Source organism: Engystomops pustulosus, chromosome 2 (assembly GCF_040894005.1).
Source record: "Engystomops pustulosus chromosome 2, aEngPut4.maternal, whole genome shotgun sequence".
Taxonomy (NCBI): domain Eukaryota; kingdom Metazoa; phylum Chordata; class Amphibia; order Anura; family Leptodactylidae; genus Engystomops; species Engystomops pustulosus.
In genome coordinates, this window is record NC_092412.1 from 55,767,299 (window position 1) to 55,789,924 (window position 22,626).

The window sequence follows — 22,626 nt, forward strand, 5'->3', positions numbered from 1 at the left end:
CATCGGATAGCCTAAAGTTTGTCATGTGAGAAGCATGGGGCAATGGCAGAAGAGGGAAGTGTTGGGCAGGAACAACGCTGATCCAGGTGCCATGAGCATGACGTGGGTGCAGCACTGCCTCATTAGCATAAGGATTGAACTTGGAATATCTGGGTAAGGGTGTAAATAGAAAGAAATACTAAAGGTATCATGGAAATCACTGAACATTTATCTACAACAGATCATAATGCTTTGCGGACACCTTTAAAGGGGTAGTCCAGGAATAGAATTTATACATACCATATATACTCGAGTATAATTTTTGTGCAGAAAATTCCCCACTCGGCTTATACTCGGGTATATAAAAAAAATAAACTCAGTACTCACCATTCCGATGGCCCGGGCAGCTCTTCTTCGCGGACCTGGCAACGGCATGAAGAAAGAAGAAGAGCTGCCCAGGGAGCTGTCACAGACCTGCCACAAACATGAAGATAGAAGAGGAGCTGCCTGGGCCATCGGGATATGGTGAGTACTGAGGATATTTTTTTTTATGGGCAGGCTATATATTACAAGGGGCTGGCATGCTATATACTACATGGGCTAGCAGGCTGTATACTACAAGGGCTGGATGGCTATATACTACATGAGCTGGCTAGCTATATACTACAGGGGCTGACAGGTTATATGCTACAGGGGGCTGGCAGGATATATACTACAGGGGGTTGGCAGGCTATATTCTACACTGGGCTGGCATGCTATTTACTACAGGGGGCTGGCTGGCTAAATACTACATGGGCTAGGAAGCTACATACTAAAGGGGGCTGGCAGGTTATATACTACATGGGCTGGTAAGCTATATACTACAGGGGCTGGCAGGCTATATATTTCAAGGGGCTGGCATGCTATATACTACATTGGCTAGCAGGCTATATACTACAAGGGCTGGCTAAATACTACATGGGCTGGCTACCTATATACTACAGGGGCTGACAGGCTATATACTACAGGGGGCTGGCAGGCTATATACTACAAGGGGCTGGCAGGCTATATACTACAAGGGGCTGGCAGGCTATGTACTACAGGGGGCTGGCAGGCTATGTACTACAGGGGGCTGGCAGGCTATGTACTACAGGGGGCTGGCATGCTATATACCACAGGGGCTAGGAAGCTATATACTACAGCGGCTGGCAGGCTATTTACTACAGGGGGCTGGCTGGCTATATACTACAGCGGGCTGGCTGACTATACACTAAAGGGTGCTGGCTGGCTATATACTGGGGCTGTGACCAATGCATTTCCCACGCTTGGCTTATACTCAAGTCAATAGGTTTTTTGTGTTAAATTAGGGGTCTCAGCTTATACTCGGGTTGGCTTATACTCAAGTATATACAGTGTATAACTGGGGGGGGCTTTAATAATAAAAAAAGCACTTATATTCTTTCCATGCTCACGTTCTCCTATGGCGCCACCTACCTCTCTGGCTGCACCTGCTATTGCATGAGTTTTAGTGCAGTAGCCGTAAGCCTAGTATTTTCTGGTGCATAATATTTATGGGTATAATCATTCCTCTGCATTCTTTTGGGTGGGTCTAGGGGGTTCTAAAAATATTAAGTATTCCCAGAGCAGACAAAACTGCATGGTATGCTTGCTTTGGTTTTTCAGTATCAGAAACTAGCGTTGAGCGGTTCAGAAGAAACTTCAGTCAGTAATGTCCTGGTGGCACCTATTACGGGTCTTATCTATTTAAATGCTGCTGGCTTAGGCTCTGCTCATACCTGTTAGAAACCATTCACAATGGCAAATCTGCATTAATCTTGGACTGAAAAAGGAGGGTTTCCTAATTAATTACCTAAATTATGTCCTGCATCTCCATGTTCTTTCTAGTTATTTTCTCTCTAGTGTTCTGGATGAGACATCACTCTTACATTGTATCTACCTTTCCATTATTTGACAGAAGGCTCATCACTGGATGAAGAATACAAGTTGGCCTGTCTCCTTCAAGTGTTTACAGCTGTCTCCCTCCCACTCCTCACAGCTGATCCCCTCTCTGTTTACAACATTCAAATTGATGGTAAGGGTTATAAATTATATGTATCCATTGTATATTATGTCTACATGCAGAAGATAACATATGATATATTGGTCACCATCAAAGCATAATAGATGTTTATGGAGCTTTGCTTATCTTCATAGGTTACAATAACAATATTCATTGCCTGGCCAAAGCTATCATTCAAGTATCTGCTGCCTTTTTCACTATATACCACAAGAACATTGAGATCCATCTCAAGGAATTTCTGCTGGTAAGTTGATTCACAGAATAGGGAATAAATATATGATTTGGAGGGAGGGAAGGTTGGCATTGATCCCGCACCATCTGTCCAATACCTTAGTGCAACTCTGATATTTTTTTTATAAATCAACAGCTCTTGAGATGTAGAACAACATTGCTGATTGTCTTCATTAGCTTTGAGCAGCAGTTTCTTTGCTATCCTACTCAGATTAGCCTGACTTTGCTGTAGCTATGTCTCCTGCATGTGCTGATTTCTCCTGTGATTCCATAGAGTTGCTAGATATATGGTTTCACAGAGGGTTACTCCCTACTCACTTTGGAGGGAGGAGGAGGTCATGTGAAAGTGCTCTCTGAGCGTAGCTGAGTGTGTTTAGCGCTGTGGATGCAGGAATATGCTATACAGCATATCAATACCAGTATCAATACCTCCATCCCAGTCTACGGTTATTCAGATCTTTCTCTGTTTTCCTCTCTCTGCACCTCAAGCTGTGTCATACACTCTTCTACAGCACCCTGCCCACCTTCTGCTCTTTTGCAACTTTCTGCACATCAGAGAAGCTATTAACCTTTGGTGGTAACACTGCATATAGTTTACTGTTTCACTGCTGGTTTCTATTACTAATAACATGCTCCATACTCCTCCATGTGATGATAGCTGTCAGGATAGTCACCATATAGATCCTGAATGTACACTATGCCTCAGCTTTAGGACAGATACAGAATGAGGATAGTCTATTCCCAGTTCACTTTTGCTGAGAAAGATTTTTGACATGTAGCTTCAAAACATAAAATGCCATGACTCTGGAAAGAAGAGGGACAGAAGCAGAACATTTTTGAGGTTAATCACAGGGGGGTAATCACATGACAATAAGGTGAAAATCCTTATACCATCCGAATTAAGCTTTAAGGAATTTTACACTGGAAGGTTGGGCTGGAACTTGCGTAGGGGAGCAGCCGCCCCCATTTTCAGCAGGCGGTACCTGCATGCATATTATTGGCATTTGTCATGAATACTAAAGACGACGACCTCTCCAAGAATAGCTGCCCAGATTTTTAGGCTTTGCCTTTAGACATGTGTTAACATACCTTTAATTTGTGAAAAATGGTCCTCTTTGCACATTTTCTGACATACAGGAGTCCCAGTGATTGACTAGAAAATTGCCGCTTTTAGGAATTACACAACAGAAGCTCATGGTATTTATGTATATGAACAGTAAATGTAGTTATCAGAGGATTGTGTAAAAGCTGCGACTAAACCATTGCACACGAGTAGACTAAATGAACTGGAAACATGCAGACATGAAAATGGAAGCAATATTACACAGCTCACATCACACTCATTTTACTAAGCCAACTAGATTCCCATAAAAAATATTGACAGTGGCTTCCACCCAGGTATAGCAACTATCCATTAACTCATATGTAAGTACTATGAATATAATGTACAGATTAGCTTTGCTGGTGTTGACAAGACTAATGCAACAGCATATAGATATGTTATAGGGAACATTTCTACTATTTCAGCAATTCCTGGTCTTCAGGAAGGAACACAGTGCTAATGATCTTCTGTCCTCCTTTAATACCACCGTGAAATTGTCAGAGCTGCATAATAATTCCGGTTTGATACACTATATTATCTGGAATAATGTATCAGTATTTTAATTTCTAGAGGAATAGAGAGTAATTGGTAAAGGGAAATGTGAAAATAATCTCCTGTTCTACTAACGTTATGGGCAGGGGCGGACTGGCCATTGAACTCACCGGGAATTCTCCCGGTGGGCCGGTCGGTTTCTGGCTGGACAGGGCCGATCTCCTCTGTCTGGGGCCGGTCTCCTCTCCCCCTCCTCGGACTTCCTACAACTGTAATCATAGTACCCACATCCTATAACTGATGCGGGTACTAGTGACACACAGAGGCAGTGCAGCAGCAGCGCTGCCTGTGAGCTGAGGGTCCGGAGCGCACAGGTATGGAGTACAGCGCGCAGGCCGGCACCGCTCAGCTCACACTGTATCTTACTGGAGCTGCTCCGTGCAGCAGTGATGTCACGGGAGGGGGCGGAGCCTCCGGGAAAGGGGCGTGACTTTATACAGTCTCCTCACAGTGCAGGAAGTGGAGCTGTAATGGCTGCCTGCAAGAAGAACTGGTAAGGGGACTGTGTAAACATGTGTATGGAGGTGAGGGGGCTTCACAGGAGGGGATAGGATGGCTGTAGTAAGGTCAGGGAACACCTGTATCGTACATGGGACTGCATGTCTGGCAGTGCTGAGGGGGCATGAGGTGTATCTTACATGGGACTGCATGTCTGGCGGGTGCTTAGGTGGCATGAGGTGTGTGTTACGTGGGGCTGCATGTCTGGCGGGTGCTGAGGTGGCATGAGGTGTGTGTTACGTGGGGCTGCATGTCTGGCGGGTGCTCAGGTGGCATGAGGTGTGTGTTACGTGGGGCTGCATGTCTGGCGGGTGCTCAGGTAGCATGAGGTGTGTGTTACGTGGGGCTGCATGTCTGGCGGGTGCTCAGGTGGCATGAGGTGTGTGTTACGTGGGGCTGCATGTCTGGCGGGTGCTCAGGTGGCATGAGGTGTGTGTTATGTGGGGCTGCATGTCTGGCGGGTGCTCAGGTGGCATGAGGTGTGTGTTATGTGGGGCTGCATGTCTGGCGGGTGCTCAGGTGGCATGAGGTGTGTGTTACGTGGGGCTGCATGTCTGGTGGGTGCTGAGGTGGCATGAGGTGTGTGTTACGTGGGGCTGCATGTCTGGCGGGTGCTCAGGTGGCATGAGGTGTGTGTTACGTGGGGCTGCATGTCTGGCGGGTGCTCAGGTGGCATGAGGTGTGTGTTACGTGGGGCTGCATGTCTGGCGGGTGCTCAGGTGGCATGAGGTGTGTGTTATGTGGGGCTGTATGTCTGGCGGGTGCTCAGGTGGCATGAGGTGTGTGTTACGTGGGGCTGCATGTCTGGCGGGTGCTCAGGTGGCATGAGGTGTGTGTTACGTGGGGCTGCATGTCTGGCGGGTGCTCAGGTGGCATGAGGTGTGTGTTACGTGGGGCTGCATGTCTGGCGGGTGCTCAGGTGGCATGAGGTGTGTGTTATGTGGGGCTGTATGTCTGGCGGGTGCTCAGGTGGCATGAGGTGTGTGTTACGTGGGGCTGCATGTCTGGCGGGTGCTCAGGTGGCATGAGGTGTGTGTTACGTGGGGCTGCATGTCTGGCGGGTGCTCAGGTGGCATGAGGTGTGTGTTACGTGGGGCTGCATGTCTGGCGGGTGCTCAGGTGGCATGAGGTGTGTGTTATGTGGGGCTGCATGTCTGGCGGGTGCTCAGGTGGCATGAGGTGTGTGTTACGTGGGGCTGCATGTCTGGCGGGTGCTCAGGTGGCATGAGGTGTGTGTTACGTGGGGCTGTATGTCTGGCGGGTGCTCAGGTGGCATGAGGTGTGTGTTACGTGGGGCTGCATGTCTGGCGGGTGCTCAGGTGGCATGAGGTGTGTGTTACGTGGGGCTGCATGTCTGGCGGGTGCTCAGGTGGCATGAGGTGTGTGTTATGTGGGGCTGCATGTCTGGCGGGTGCTCAGGTGGCATGAGGTGTGTGTTACGTGGGGCTGCATGTCTGGCGGGTGCTCAGGTGGCATGAGGTGTGTGTTACGTGGGGCTGCATGTCTGGCGGGTGCTCAGGTGGCATGAGGTGTGTGTTACGTGGGGCTGCATGTCTGGCGGGTGCTCAGGTGGCATGAGGTGTGTGTTACGTGGGGCTGCATGTCTGGCGGGTGCTCAGGTGGCATGAGGTGTGTGTTACGTGGGGCTGCATGTCTGGCGGGTGCTCAGGTGGCATGAGGTGTGTGTTACGTGGGGCTGCATGTCTGGCGGGTGCTCAGGTGGCATGAGGTGTGTGTTACGTGGGGCTGCATGTCTGGCGGGTGCTCAGGTGGCATGAGGTGTGTGTTACGTGGGGCTGCATGTCTGGCGGGTGCTCAGGTGGCATGAGGTGTGTGTTACGTGGGGCTGCATGTCTGGCGGGTGCTCAGGTGGCATGAGGTGTGTGTTACGTGGGGCTGCATGTCTGGCGGGTGCTCAGGTGGCATGAGGTGTGTGTTACGTGGGGCTGCATGTCTGGCGGGTGCTCAGGTGGCATGAGGTGTGTGTTACGTGGGGCTGCATGTCTGGCGGGTGCTCAGGTGGCATGAGGTGTGTGTTACGTGGGGCTGCATGTCTGGCGGGTGCTCAGGTGGCATGAGGTGTGTGTTACGTGGGGCTGCATGTCTGGCGGGTGCTCAGGTGGCATGAGGTGTGTGTTACGTGGGGCTGCATGTCTGGCGGGTGCTCAGGTGGCATGAGGTGTGTGTTACGTGGGGCTGCATGTCTGGCGGGTGCTCAGGTGGCATGAGGTGTGTGTTACGTGGGGCTGCATGTCTGGCGGGTGCTCAGGTGGCATGAGGTGTGTGTTACGTGGGGCTGCATGTCTGGCGGGTGCTCAGGTGGCATGAGGTGTGTGTTACGTGGGGCTGCATGTCTGGCGGGTGCTCAGGTGGCATGAGGTGTGTGTTACGTGGGGCTGCATGTCTGGCGGGTGCACAGGTGGCAAAAAATGACAAAGATGCAAATTCAATTAATAAAATAATGAAAAAACGCCCCCCTCCCCCCCCCCCCCCCACACACACAAAAAAAAAAAATAAATAAAATTTCTTTAAAAAAAAAAACAAAAGCAACAAAGCAACCATCATGGATGTGCAGTATCAGCTGCAGTCTGGCCACTGGGGTTCGGCGGCGTCGGCTGCAGTCTTGGTGTTTGGTGTCAGTGGCGTTAGCCACAGGTTGGTGGTGGGAGGTTTTGGTGGCTGCAGCGACAGGTTGGTGGTGGGAGGTTTCGGTGGCTGCAGTCGCAGTCTGGTTGGGAGGGGTTGGTGGCGTCAGCTCCAGTCTGGGCAATGCATAATGTAACATCACTACAACTGCCTCAATTTAAACACAGAAGACACTGACACATGAATATATAAATAGCGTCTATCAACATTCTATACCGCCATGAGTTATATATATATGTATTACTGAAAATTTCATACTCCTCCCGGCCAAATATACTCCTCAAAAGTAGTAAGAGGAGTAATATTACCCTTCTGGAAATATCTTAGTGTGACCTCTGGGTGTACGGGACTGTGTAAAGATGTGAATTTTTGCGGGATGAGCTGATGATTTCTTTGCTACCTTTTTGAAATCTGTGCGGCCTTTGATCACTTGCATTACTGGGTTCAACACCGAGAATAACAGTGTGTACAGTTGTGTGAGGGGTATATATGATATATGTGGGGGTACAGTGTGGTCAGTTGTGGTGTGAGGGGTATATATGATATATGTGGGGCACAGTGCGTACAGTTGTGTGAGGGGTATATATGATATATGTGGGGGTACAGTGTGGTCAGTTGTGGTGTGAGGGGTATATATGATATTTGTGGGGCACAGTGCGTACAGTTGTGTGAGGGGTATATATGATATATGTGGGGGTACCGTGTGATCAGTTGTGGTGTGAGGGGTATATATGATATATGTGGGGGCACAGTGTGGTCAGTGTAGTGTGAGGGGTATATATGATATATGTGGGGGTACAGTGTGGTCAGTTGTGGTGTGAGGGGTATATATGATATATGTGGGGCACAGTGCGTACAGTTGTGTGAGGGGTATATATGATATATGTGGGGGTACAGTGTGGTCAGTTGTGGTGTGAGGGGTATATATGATATTTGTGGGGCACAGTGCGTACAGTTGTGTGAGGGGTATATATGATATATGTGGGGGTACCGTGTGATCAGTTGTGGTGTGAGGGGTATATATGATATATGTGGGGGTACCGTGTGATCAGTTGTGGTGTGAGGGGTATATATGATATATGTGGGGGCACAGTGTGGTCAGTGTAGTGTGAGGGGTATATATGATATATGTGGGGGTACAGTGTGGTCAGTTGTGGTGTGAGGGGTATATATGATATATGTGGGGGCACAGTGTGGTCAGTGTAGTGTGAGGGGTATATATGATATATGTGGGAGCACAGTGTGGTCAGTTGTGGTGTGAGGGGTATATATGATATTTGTGGGGCACAGTGTGTACAGTTGTGTGAGGGGTATATATGATATATGTGGGGGTACAGTGTGATCAGTTGTGGTGTGAGGGGTATATATGATATATGTGGGGGCACAGTGTGGTCAGTGTAGTGTGAGGGGTATATATGATATATGTGGGGGTACAGTGTGGTCAGTTGTGGTGTGAGGGGTATATATGATATATGTGGGAGCACAGTGTGGTCAGTTGTGGTGTGAGGGGTATATATGAAATATGTGGGGACACAGTGTGTACAGTTGTGGTGTGAGGGGTATATATGATATATGTGGGGGGTACAGTGTGGTCTGTTGTGGTGTGAGGGGTATATATTATATTACTTAGGAGCACAGTGTTATTCAGGTGACACTATAGTGTAAGTGACTGTAGTGTCTTTAGGCTCACAGAGGAGCTGCAAGGAAGCAACTAAACGTGAGCGTGAATTCTTTATCGACAAGTGATGTCCTGGAGAATCAGTGCACTTTTATACCTGATGGAGATGATCATCACCTGTGAGTAGCTAAATGTCACTTCTGACAATCCTGTACAAAGTGTGACACTTTCTGCTTTACTCGAGGTAGAAACAGAAGTCCTGTGGAAGGAAAGATAGGGAGGCCTGGCGCAGCATTCCTGCATATAATATGCTGCCATGGGGTGCAGCAGCCATGTGGATAAATTACACAGGTCTGCTGCACCCCATAGGTCCATACTTTACGATGGCCTGCTGCAGCCTGACCACCTTTGTTTTCTTACACAGGACTGCTGCCATCTCCTCTATGTAAAGTGCTCATGTACATAGGAGGCAGTTTTTTTGCAATTATATTCCTGTACATTGGGGGCAGTATTATAGTAGTTCTATTCTTGTACATTGGGGGCAGTATTATAGTAGTTCTATTCTTGTACATAGGGGGCAGTATTATAGTAGTTCTATTCTTGTACATAGGGGGCAGTATATTATAGTAGTTCTATTCTTGTACATAGGGGGCAGTATTATAGTAGTTATATTGTTGTACATAGGGGGCAGTATTATAGTATTATATTGTTGTACATAGGGGGCAGTATTATAGTAGTTATATTCTTGTACATAGGGGGTAGTATTATAGTAGTTATATTCCTGTACATAGGGGGTAGTATTATAGTAGTTATATTCCTGTACATAGGGGGTAGTATTATAGTAGTTATATTCCTGTACATAGGGGGCAGTATTATAGTAGTTATATTCTTGTACATAGGGGGCAGTATTATAGTAGTTATATTCCTGTACATAGGGGCAGTATTATAGTAGTTATTTTCTTGTACATAGGGGCAGTATTATAGTAGTTATATTCTTGTACATAGGGGGCCGCCATGAGTTATATATATATGTATTACTGAAAATTTCATACTCCTCCCGGCCAAATATACTCCTCAAAAGTAGTAAGAGGAGTAATATTACCCTTCTGGAAATATCTTAGTGTGACCTCTGGGTGTACGGGACTGTGTAAAGATGTGAATTTTTGCGGGATGAGCTGATGATTTCTTTGCTACCTTTTTGAAATCTGTGCGGCCTTTGATCACTTGCATTACTGGGTTCAACACCGAGAATAACAGTGTGTACAGTTGTGTGAGGGGTATATATGATATATGTGGGGGTACAGTGTGGTCAGTTGTGGTGTGAGGGGTATATATGATATATGTGGGGCACAGTGCGTACAGTTGTGTGAGGGGTATATATGATATATGTGGGGGTACAGTGTGGTCAGTTGTGGTGTGAGGGGTATATATGATATTTGTGGGGCACAGTGCGTACAGTTGTGTGAGGGGTATATATGATATATGTGGGGGTACCGTGTGATCAGTTGTGGTGTGAGGGGTATATATGATATATGTGGGGGCACAGTGTGGTCAGTGTAGTGTGAGGGGTATATATGATATATGTGGGGGTACAGTGTGGTCAGTTGTGGTGTGAGGGGTATATATGATATATGTGGGGCACAGTGCGTACAGTTGTGTGAGGGGTATATATGATATATGTGGGGGTACAGTGTGGTCAGTTGTGGTGTGAGGGGTATATATGATATTTGTGGGGCACAGTGCGTACAGTTGTGTGAGGGGTATATATGATATATGTGGGGGTACCGTGTGATCAGTTGTGGTGTGAGGGGTATATATGATATATGTGGGGGTACCGTGTGATCAGTTGTGGTGTGAGGGGTATATATGATATATGTGGGGGCACAGTGTGGTCAGTGTAGTGTGAGGGGTATATATGATATATGTGGGGGTACAGTGTGGTCAGTTGTGGTGTGAGGGGTATATATGATATATGTGGGGGCACAGTGTGGTCAGTGTAGTGTGAGGGGTATATATGATATATGTGGGAGCACAGTGTGGTCAGTTGTGGTGTGAGGGGTATATATGATATTTGTGGGGCACAGTGTGTACAGTTGTGTGAGGGGTATATATGATATATGTGGGGGTACAGTGTGATCAGTTGTGGTGTGAGGGGTATATATGATATATGTGGGGGCACAGTGTGGTCAGTGTAGTGTGAGGGGTATATATGATATATGTGGGGGTACAGTGTGGTCAGTTGTGGTGTGAGGGGTATATATGATATATGTGGGAGCACAGTGTGGTCAGTTGTGGTGTGAGGGGTATATATGAAATATGTGGGGACACAGTGTGTACAGTTGTGGTGTGAGGGGTATATATGATATATGTGGGGGGTACAGTGTGGTCTGTTGTGGTGTGAGGGGTATATATTATATTACTTAGGAGCACAGTGTTATTCAGGTGACACTATAGTGTAAGTGACTGTAGTGTCTTTAGGCTCACAGAGGAGCTGCAAGGAAGCAACTAAACGTGAGCGTGAATTCTTTATCGACAAGTGATGTCCTGGAGAATCAGTGCACTTTTATACCTGATGGAGATGATCATCACCTGTGAGTAGCTAAATGTCACTTCTGACAATCCTGTACAAAGTGTGACACTTTCTGCTTTACTCGAGGTAGAAACAGAAGTCCTGTGGAAGGAAAGATAGGGAGGCCTGGCGCAGCATTCCTGCATATAATATGCTGCCATGGGGTGCAGCAGCCATGTGGATAAATTACACAGGTCTGCTGCACCCCATAGGTCCATACTTTACGATGGCCTGCTGCAGCCTGACCACCTTTGTTTTCTTACACAGGACTGCTGCCATCCCCTCTATGTAAAGTGCTCATGTACATAGGAGGCAGTTTTTTTGCAATTATATTCCTGTACATTGGGGGCAGTATTATAGTAGTTCTATTCTTGTACATTGGGGGCAGTATTATAGTAGTTCTATTCTTGTACATAGGGGGCAGTATTATAGTAGTTCTATTCTTGTACATAGGGGGCAGTATATTATAGTAGTTCTATTCTTGTACATAGGGGGCAGTATTATAGTAGTTATATTGTTGTACATAGGGGGCAGTATTATAGTATTATATTGTTGTACATAGGGGGCAGTATTATAGTAGTTATATTCTTGTACATAGGGGGTAGTATTATAGTAGTTATATTCCTGTACATAGGGGGTAGTATTATAGTAGTTATATTCCTGTACATAGGGGGTAGTATTATAGTAGTTATATTCCTGTACATAGGGGGCAGTATTATAGTAGTTATATTCTTGTACATAGGGGGCAGTATTATAGTAGTTATATTCCTGTACATAGGGGCAGTATTATAGTAGTTATTTTCTTGTACATAGGGGCAGTATTATAGTAGTTATATTCTTGTACATAGGGGGCAGTATTATAGTAGTTATATTCTTGTACATAGGGGGCAGTATTATAGTAGTTATATTCTTGTACATAGGGGCAGTATTATAGTAGTTATATTCTTGTACATAGGGGGCAGTATTGTAGTAGTTATATTCTTGTACATAGGGGGCAGTATTATAGTAGTTATATTCTTGTACATAGGGGGCAGTATTATAGTAGTTATATTCTTGTACATAGGAGCAGTATTATAGTAGTTATATTCTTGTACATAGGGGGCAGTATTATAGTAGTTATATTCTTGTACATAGGAGGCAGTATTCTAGTAGTTATATTCTTGTACATAGGGGGCAGTATTATAGTAGTTATATTCTTGTACATAGGAGCAGTATTATAGTAGTTATATTCTTGTACATAGGGGGCAGTATTATAGTAGTTATATTCTTGTACATAGGGGGCAGTATTATAGTAGTTATATTCTTGTACATAGGGGGCAGTATTATAGTAGTTCTATTCTTGTACATAGGGGGCAGAATTATAGTACGGTAGTTCTATTTTTGTACATAGGGGGCAGTATTATAGTAGTTCTATTCTTGTACATAGGGGGCAGAATTATAGTAGTTCTATTCCTGTACATAGTGGGCAGTATTATAGTACGGTAGTTCTATTTTTGTACATAGGGGGCAGTATTATAGTAGTTCTATTCCTGTACATAGGGGGCAGTATTATAGTAGTTCTATTCCTGTACATAGGGGGCAGTATTATAGTAGTTATATTCCTGTACATAGGGGGCAGTATTATAGTAGTTATATTCCTGTACATAGGGGGCAGTATTATAGTAGTTATATTCCTGTACATAGGGGGCAGTATTATAGTAGTTACATTCCTGTACATAGGGGGCAGGATAGTTATAGATAGTTAGCTTGTATATGGGAAAACGTATTTTAGTAGGCAGGATTAAATGTGTTATTCTATATATACCAACAATTTGTCGGTTATGACCCCACCCATATTATCTGACCACACCCACTTGTCTTGACTCCGCCCATAAAATGGGGCCGCTTTTACAGTTTTTTCCAGGGCCATTTTAAATTCCCAGTCCGCCCCTGGTTATGGGTTTTCCAAATAATAATAATTAGTATTAAGGATCAATAAAGCTTTATTAACATGACATTTGAAAGCAATTCATTGTCATTGCATGTTATAACCAAGTATTGTGAAAGGACAATGTATAATACTGTCACATAGTTAAGTCTGAATAGGAAGGAAAAACAAAAAAGCTAAGAAAAACAGACCCAACTGCAAAAAGTGGAAACATCAAAAAGCAACATTCTAAAATGGGTTTTATGTCTAAGCGCATAGGGAAAAGAAACAAATAAGCAAAAAATAGGTGGGAAAGGATAGGAAAAAGCATTAGTGTCACACACGGGGGTGTGGAAAGAGTCTCTTAAGGCTAAAAGTCTGTGGACTCCCAGGACCACAGCGGGCAATAATAGTACTAGCCGCAACCTGGTCTAAGTGGACCCCTGGTCTTCGCCAGAGCTCGCGGGGTTGTCTTGCTTCAGCAGGGAGCCACCTTGATGGTCTTGCAGTGGAAAGAATTGAAGATCCGGCAGGGGATGCTGATGAGACTAACCTGGTACTTGGACCTGGCATGGAACAAGCCAGGGACATCTTGAGGACATCTAGAACGCCTTTTGGCCGAAGGCTGGAGTGGCCCTTGGGAAACTGCAGGCTGGGGCAACTCCTGGGAAGCCGCTGGAGCAGCACTGGGAACCTGCGGAGGCTGGGATGTCGCTGGAGCAGCACTAGGAAGCTGTGGAGGCTGGGGTGCCGCTGGAACAGCACTGGGAAGCTTCTGAGCCGCTGGAGCAGCACTGGGAAGTTGGGGAGGCTGGGCCGACTGTGGAGGAGCCGCTGGAGCAGCACTGGGAAGCTGCTGAGACTGGGGCGCCGCTAGGGCAGCATTGGCAAGCTGAGGAGGCTGGGGCGCCGCTGGGGCAACACGTGGAAGCTGGGGAGCCGTTGGAGCAGCACTGGGAAGCTGCAGAGGCTGGGGCGCCTCTTGGGGAGCCACTGGAGCAGCACTGGGAAGCTGTGGAGGCTGAGGCGACTCTTGGGGAAATGATGGAGCAGCATTGGGGAGCTGCGGAGGCTGGGGCGCCACTGGAGCAGCACTGGGAAGCTGCAGAGCTGTTGGAGCAGCACTGGGAAGCTGCGAAGCTGCTGGAGCAGCACTGCGAAGATGTGGAGCCGCTGGAGCAGCACTGGGAAGATGTGGAGTCGCTGGAGCAGCACTGGGAGGTTGCAGAGGCCGAGGTGCCGCTGGAGCAGCGCTGGGATGCTGCTGAGGCCGAGGTGCCGCTGGAACAGCACTGGGAAGCTGCGGAAGCCGAGGCGGCTTTTGGCACATTGGAGACTGGAGTGGCTCTTGGCACACCGGAGCGGCCTCTGGGAAGGCCAGAGGAGACTCTGGATTGGCCTCTGGAAAGGCCGGCAAAGACTCCGTAGCGGCCTCTGGCAAGGACAGAGGAGACTCTGGAGCGGCCTCTGGGAAGGCTGGAGGCTGGGAGGACAGGCGTGGGAGCCAGGATTGAGGTTGCTTGAACCTGGACCGTATTTTATCCAGAATTGTGGTATAGGTAGTCATGTTCAGATCACCACTATCCCACAAAGGGGTAGCCCGGGTCAGGGCCTCTCCAGAGAGGAAAGGAAAAACAAATGCCTGCTTAGTACAGGGCCGCCACAGGAGAACAGGACCGCCACAGGAACAGAGGACTGCCACAGGAGAACAGGACCGCCACAGGAACAGAGGACCGCCACAGGAACAGAGGACCGCAACAGGAACAGAGGACCGCCACAGGAACAGAGGACCGCCACAGGAACAGAGGACCGCCACAGGAACAGAGGACCGCCACAGGACTACAGGACCGCCACAGGAACAGAGGACCGCCACAGGACTACAGGACCGCCACAGGAACAGAGGACCACCACAGGAGTACAGAACCGCCACAGGAACACAGGACCACCAGAGGAGTACAGGACCGCCAGAGGAGAACAGGACCGCCACAGGAGTACAGGACCATCACAAGACCGCTACAGGACCGCCACAGGAACACAGGAACGCCACATGAACGCCACAGGAACAAAGGGCCGCCACAGGAGTACAGGTACTTCAAATCAACCCCCTTTAAATAGAACTGATACAAAATGAAATGAACAGTAAAAATCACAAGCATGTTAGGTACCTATCTATCAAAATGTAAAATGGTTATTGCCAGCAGTGAACCCCATAGCTGAAAATAGTGCCCAAATATCAGAAACACTATTTTACATGACATAAAAATTGTAAGAACAAGTTATCAAAAGGTTGCACAATCCTCAAAATGGTAGCAATGAAAATTAAATGAGCTGATCATCTCACAAAAAAATGATGCCTAAATCAGCTCTGTACACCAAAGTAAGAAAAAGTTAATAGCATCAGAAGATGGCAAAACAAATTTATTTCTTTTGTATACGTTGTTTGAATTTTTGAAAGTGTATTTACACAAAATAAATCCTATATTTACTTGGTATCACCGTGATCGTACCAAACCCAAGAACAAAGCTGAGGCGTTATTTGCAGTGCACAGTTAAAGACGTAAAAACTGAGCCCACAAATGCGTTTTTTTTTTTTCCAATTTCACCACATTTGGAATTTTTTTCCAGCTTCTCAGTACATGGCATTGAATAATAAATAACATCTCTGATAAGTAAAATTTGTTATGCAGAAAATAAGCCCCCGCACACAGCTCTGTAAACGGAAAAAAAAGTTATAGCTTTTTGAGGGTGGGGAGCAAAAAATTAAATGTAAAAACGCTGCAATGCTAACGGGTTAATTATTTAATTTACATATACTGCCCCTTACATTTTATTTATTGTCCCCACCCCTTTGCAATTTATATACTGTGCCCCCTTACTCACAGTATTTTTAATCCTGGGCATCCACTTCCGTCAGTATTTTCTATAGTGCCTCCTCTGTGTGTTCCTTACTGCCCCTCCACATCTCTTCCCACAGCTATTTTCCTTAGTGGACTAATCCCCCCTCTCCCAGTATTGCTCCCCCACTTTGCATTTTCCATCCTGCCCCCCACAGTCCCCCTGTATTTTCCATACTCCCCCCCCCCCTTGCCCCTACCCATCACCATGTATTTTTGATACTGCACCCCTTTACTTCCAACCTGTATTACCTTACTAGAATAATACTGGAATCATCCACCTCCTGTTCCCCTGCGTGTTTAGTACTCCCCCTTTAGTACTACCCTTTGTAACTTCCATCCTGCAATTTTTATACTGGGCCCCTTCCCCCTCCCATGGTCCCTCTGCATTTTACATGTGGTCCCCCTCCCATCTGTACTTTCCATACTGGGCCCCCTCACGCTGCATTTTTGAACCTGCCCTTTCATTTTATATACAGGAGGTCCCCCACTCTCGGTCCCCAGCATTTTCTATACTGCACCCTTCAACTCACCTATCGCTGACACATCCTCGCTCCCATCTTCTTGCTGCTGCTGCAGCCGCCCGCGCTGACTGTCAAGGGATACGCGGCAGCTTGATGACGTCACCGCGCTGACGTGCATCAAGGGTCAAAGTGCGGCGTGTTCCGGGGATTTCTCCTGGCCACATCTCACTCACACAGATGGCAGCTAACAATGCCAGTCTGTGTTAGCAGCCGTAATAGAACTCAGTTGGTCGGTTCCTGGCCGCATTGAGTTCTATTACGATCGCTGGCAATGGCCTCCTATGGATATAAACAGAGGCCCCGGACATGGTGACAGGTGTTGGGGCCCACCGGGGGATTCACCGGTCCCCCGGCAGGCCAGTCCGACGCTGATCCTTGACGAACTACAGAAATAAATCCAGCAAAACACATAGGAGTAGGGTTAGTTATACCACATAGGAGTAGGGTTAGTTATAGCACATAGGAGTAGGGTTACTTAAACCACATGTAGGGATAGTAATCCTGATAAGTGTTGCTTAGGGGCCAGATTCAGTGGTGTAAATGCTCTATGACCCATTTGAGCAACATAATTTCCCCAGGAACAATTTACAGCCTTTACATCTGTATTCACAAGGAAAAAAATTTAGGTACAGTTTATACCTGCATTAGGGGTTTCAATGACACTTGCCGTTTTAGGAGAGCATAATGGAAACTAAAAACAGAAGGTGAAAGGGAGGTCTCCATTAACCTTCTGCTCCAAGTTGACTTAAATGTATTGAAGGTCACTTGCCTTCAATAGATGTGGGCTTCTATTTTATAACATAAGGAGGTACAGAACCTGGTATAACCTTAAGGTGTAAACTTAGCCTTAGGCTGCATTTGTGGCCGTACATACAGGGGCGGACTGGCCATAGACTTTACCGGGAGACTTCCCGGTGGGCCGCTGTTCTGAAACAGCTGATGGGGCCGGTCCCTTCCTCCTCACTACATGCAGGGCCGGGCCCCTCCTCCTCTCTCTCGCTACACGTCAGGGTGTTGGGCAGATCACTTCCTATGCACAGGCTCCTGCACTGCCCTCTCCTATATATCCATATGATAAAATAACCTTATGATATGGATGCACAGAAGTGGGTGGCAGTGGAGGAGCCTGTTCTCCCTGCAGATATCAGCCCTAGCGCTGGGCTCCTCACAGGCCCAGCCCTGCACATTACACAGGAGGCCACACCCCCACAGCACAGCCCGGGCCTGGCAGCATGGAGGAAGAGGTGAGTGATGGAAGGTGCATGTTGTGTATGGGGGAGGGGGGTTGGTGCATGCTGTGTGTGTGTGGGGGGGATGGGGGGACTGTTGCATGCTGTGTGTGTGTGGGGGGGGGGGCTGGTGCATGCTGTGTGCGTGGGATGGGGGGGCTGGTGCATGCTGTGTGTGTGTGGTATGGGGGGGGCTGGTTCATGCTGTGTGTGGGATGGGGGGCTGTTGCATGCTGTGTGTGGGATGGGGGACAGTTGCATACTGTGTGTGGGATGGGGGGGCTGGTGCATGCTGTGTGGGAAGGGGATGGGGGGCTGGTGCATGCTGTATGCGGGTGGGATGGTGGGGCTGGTACATGCTATGTGTGTGTGTGGGATGGGGGGGCTGTTGCATGCTGTGTGGGATGGGGGGGCTGTTGCATGCTGTGTGTGTGTGGGATGGGGGGGCTGGTGCATGCTGTGTGTGTGTGGGATGGGGGGGCTGGTGCATGCTGTGGGGGGGGGATGGGGGGGATGGTGCATGCTTTGTGTGTGTGGGGGATGGTGCATGCTGTGTGTGTGTGTGGGATGGGGGGGCTGGTGCAGGCTGTGTGTGTGTGGGATGGGGGGGCTGGTGCATTCTGTGTGTGTGGGGGGGGGGCTGGTGCATGCTGTGTGTGTGGGATGGGGGGCTGCTGCATGCTGTGTGTGGGATGGGGGGGCTGGTGGATGCTGTGTGTGGGATGGGGGGGCTGGTGCATGCTGTGTGTGGGATGGGGGGCTGGTGCATGCTGTGTGTGTGTGGGATGGGGGGGCTGTTGCATGCTGTGAATGTGTGTGTGTGGGATGGGGGGGCTGTTGCATGCTCTGTGTGTGTGTGGGATAGAGGGGCTGGTGCATGCTGTGTGTGGGATGGGGGGCTGGTGCATGCTGTGTGTGTGGGATTGGGGGGGGCTAGTGCATGCTGTGTGTGTGGAATGGGGGGGCTGTTGCATGCTGTGTATGTGTGTGGGATGGGGGGGCTGTTGCATGCTCTGTGTGTGTGTGGGATGGAGGGGCTGGTGCATGCTGTGTGTGGGATGGGGGGCTGGTGCATGCTGTGTGTGTGGGATGGGGGGCTAGTGCATGCTGTGTGTGTGGAATGGGGGGGCTGGTGCATGCTGTGTATGTGGGATGGGGGGGCTGGTGCATGCAGCACTGCGAAGATGTGGAGCCGCTGGAGCAGCACTGGGAAGATGTGGAGTCGCTGGAGCAGCACTGGGAGGTTGCAGAGGCCGAGGTGCCGCTGGAGCAGCGCTGGGATGCTGCTGAGGCCGAGGTGCCGCTGGAACAGCACTGGGAAGCTGCGGAAGCCGAGGCGGCTTTTGGCACATTGGAGACTGGAGTGGCTCTTGGCACACCGGAGCGGCCTCTGGGAAGGCCAGAGGAGACTCTGGATTGGCCTCTGGAAAGGCCGGCAAAGACTCCGTAGCGGCCTCTGGGAAGGCCAGAGGAAACTCTGGAGCAGCCTCTGGCAAGGCCAGAGGAGACTCTGGAGCGGCCTCTGGGAAGGCTGGAGGCTGGGAGGACAGGCGTGGGAGCCAGGATTGAGGTTGCTTGAACCTGGACCGTATTTTATCCAGAATTGTGGTATAGGTAGTCATGTTCAGATCACCACTATCCCACAAAGGGGTAGCCCGGGTCAGGGCCTCTCCAGAGAGGAAAGGAAAAACAAATGCCTGCTTAGTACAGGGCCGCCACAGGAGAACAGGACCGCCACAGGAACAGAGGACTGCCACAGGAGAACAGGACCGCCACAGGAACAGAGGACTGCCACAGGAACAGAGGACCACCACAGGAACAGAGGACCGCCACAGGAACAGAGGACCGCCACAGGACTACAGGACTACAGGACCCATCAAGGGTCAAAGTGCGGCGTGTTCCGGGGATTTCTCCTGGCCACATCTCACTCACACAGATGGCAGCTAACAATGCCAGTCTGTGTTAGCAGCCGTAATAGAACTCAGTTGGTCGGTTCCTGGCCGCATTGAGTTCTATTACGATCGCTGGCAATGGCCTCCTATGGATATAAACAGAGGCCCCGGACATGGTGACAGGTGTTGGGGCCCACCGGGGGATTCACCGGTCCCCCGGCAGGCCAGTCCGACGCTGATCCTTGACGAACTACAGAAATAAATCCAGCAAAACACATAGGAGTAGGGTTAGTTATACCACATAGGAGTAGGGTTAGTTATAGCACATAGGAGTAGGGTTACTTAAACCACATGTAGGGATAGTAATCCTGATAAGTGTTGCTTAGGGGCCAGATTCAGTGGTGTAAATGCTCTATGACCCATTTGAGCAACATAATTTCCCCAGGAACAATTTACAGCCTTTACATCTGTATTCACAAGGAAAAAAATTTAGGTACAGTTTATACCTGCATTAGGGGTTTCAATGACACTTGCCGTTTTAGGAGAGCATAATGGAAACTAAAAACAGAAGGTGAAAGGGAGGTCTCCATTAACCTTCTGCTCCAAGTTGACTTAAATGTATTGAAGGTCACTTGCCTTCAATAGATGTGGGCTTCTATTTTATAACATAAGGAGGTACAGAACCTGGTATAACCTTAAGGTGTAAACTTAGCCTTAGGCTGCATTTGTGGCCGTACATACAGGGGCGGACTGGCCATAGACTTTACCGGGAGACTTCCCGGTGGGCCGCTGTTCTGAAACAGCTGATGGGGCCGGTCCCTTCCTCCTCACTACATGCAGGGCCGGGCCCCTCCTCCTCTCTCTCGCTACACGTCAGGGTGTTGGGCAGATCACTTCCTATGCACAGGCTCCTGCACTGCCCTCTCCTATATATCCATATGATAAAATAACCTTATGATATGGATGCACAGAAGTGGGTGGCAGTGGAGGAGCCTGTTCTCCCTGCAGATATCAGCCCTAGCGCTGGGCTCCTCACAGGCCCAGCCCTGCACATTACACAGGAGGCCACACCCCCACAGCACAGCCCGGGCCTGGCAGCATGGAGGAAGAGGTGAGTGATGGAAGGTGCATGTTGTGTATGGGGGAGGGGGGTTGGTGCATGCTGTGTGTGTGTGGGGGGGATGGGGGGACTGTTGCATGCTGTGTGTGGGGGGGGGGCTGGTGCATGCTGTGTGCGTGGGATGGGGGGGCTGGTGCATGCTGTGTGTGGTATGGGGGGGGCTGGTTCATGCTGTGTGTGGGATGGGGGGCTGTTGCATGCTGTGTGTGGGATGGGGGACAGTTGCATACTGTGTGTGGGATGGGGGGGCTGGTGCATGCTGTGTGGGAAGGGGATGGGGGGCTGGTGCATGCTGTATGCGGGTGGGATGGTGGGGCTGGTACATGCTATGTGTGTGTGTGGGATGGGGGGGCTGTTGCATGCTGTGTGGGATGGGGGGGCTGTTGCATGCTGTGTGTGTGTGGGATGGGGGGGCTGGTGCATGCTGTGTGTGTGTGGGATGGGGGGGCTGGTGCATGCTGTGTGGGGAGGATGGGGGGGATGGTGCATGCTTTGTGTGTGTGGGGGATGGTGCATGCTGTGTGTGTGTGTGGGATGGGGGGGCTGGTGCAGGCTGTGTGTGTGTGGGATGGGGGGGCTGGTGCATTCTGTGTGTGGGGGGGGGCTGGTGCATGCTGTGTGTGTGGGATGGGGGGGCTGTTGCATGCTGTGTGTGGGATGGGGGGGCTGGTGGATGCTGTGTGTGGGATGGGGGGGCTGGTGCATGCTGTGTGTGGGATGGGGGGCTGGTGCATGCTGTGTGTGTGTGGGATGGGGGGGCTGTTGCATGCTGTGAATGTGTGTGTGTGGGATGGGGGGGCTGTTGCATGCTCTGTGTGTGTGTGGGATAGAGGGGCTGGTGCATGCTGTGTGTGGGATGGGGGGCTGGTGCATGCTGTGTGTGTGGGATTGGGGGGGCTAGTGCATGCTGTGTGTGTGGAATGGGGGGGCTGTTGCATGCTGTGTATGTGTGTGGGATGGGGGGGCTGTTGCATGCTCTGTGTGTGTGTGGGATGGAGGGGCTGGTGCATGCTGTGTGTGGGATGGGGGGCTGGTGCATGCTGTGTGTGTGGGATGGGGGGCTAGTGCATGCTGTGTGTGTGGAATGGGGGGGCTGGTGCATGCTGTGTATGTGGGATGGGGGGGCTGGTGCATGCTGTGTGTGTGGGATGGGGGGCTGTTCATGCTGTGCGTGTATGGGGGGCTGGTGCATGCTGTGTGTGTATGGGGGGGCTGGTGCATGCTGTGTGTGTATGGGGGGCTGGTGCATGCTGTGTGTGTGGGGGGGGCTGGTGCATGCTGTGTGTGTGCGGGGGGTGGGGGCTGCATGGACAGCAATGGCCGCACGGAGCGATACGATGCTGCACACGGGAAAAAGATAGGACGTGTCACCCCTCCTCCTCTCCATGGTACCTGACGTATGCCTGCCCAGCTACAGCCCGGCGGGCATACGTTCGTGTGCATGCAGACTTAGAGTTTTAGAAGCTTTAATGTATCTCACAATCTATTGTAATATATTTCAAATAAATTTACATTCAATCATCTCCCCAATTGTATGAATTTTAATTAAGGTTTGGATGAATGAAAACTTTTTTTTCAAAACTTAATGAGACGCTGAGTCTTTATTAGTTACAGTAGAATCTACTTCAGACTATTGGCAGTTAAGGAATGAATCTTTTTCGGACACAATTTGAGTGAACACAATAATGAATGGCCATTAATCATTGCTGGGTTTCATTAACTGCTAATCGTTTGAATCTAGTTAATTCTAATAAATTCGCTTCAACATTTTATATAAAAAGTTACCCCCCCCCCCACCCACCCTTTA

The 22,626-nt window shown here is 49.2% G+C and overlaps 1 protein-coding gene across 1 annotated transcript in view; it reads left to right on the forward strand.

Moving 5' to 3' along the window:
* The window catches only part of NCKAP1L (NCK associated protein 1 like), a 158,684-nt gene that overhangs the window by 107,434 nt on the left and 28,624 nt on the right, over positions 1–22,626 (forward strand). The window contains exons 28-29 of the mRNA XM_072134686.1: positions 1,934–2,050; positions 2,173–2,282. Coding sequence (XP_071990787.1) covers positions 1,934–2,050; positions 2,173–2,282 — 227 coding nt within the window. The remainder of the gene's footprint in view (positions 1–1,933; positions 2,051–2,172; positions 2,283–22,626) is intronic.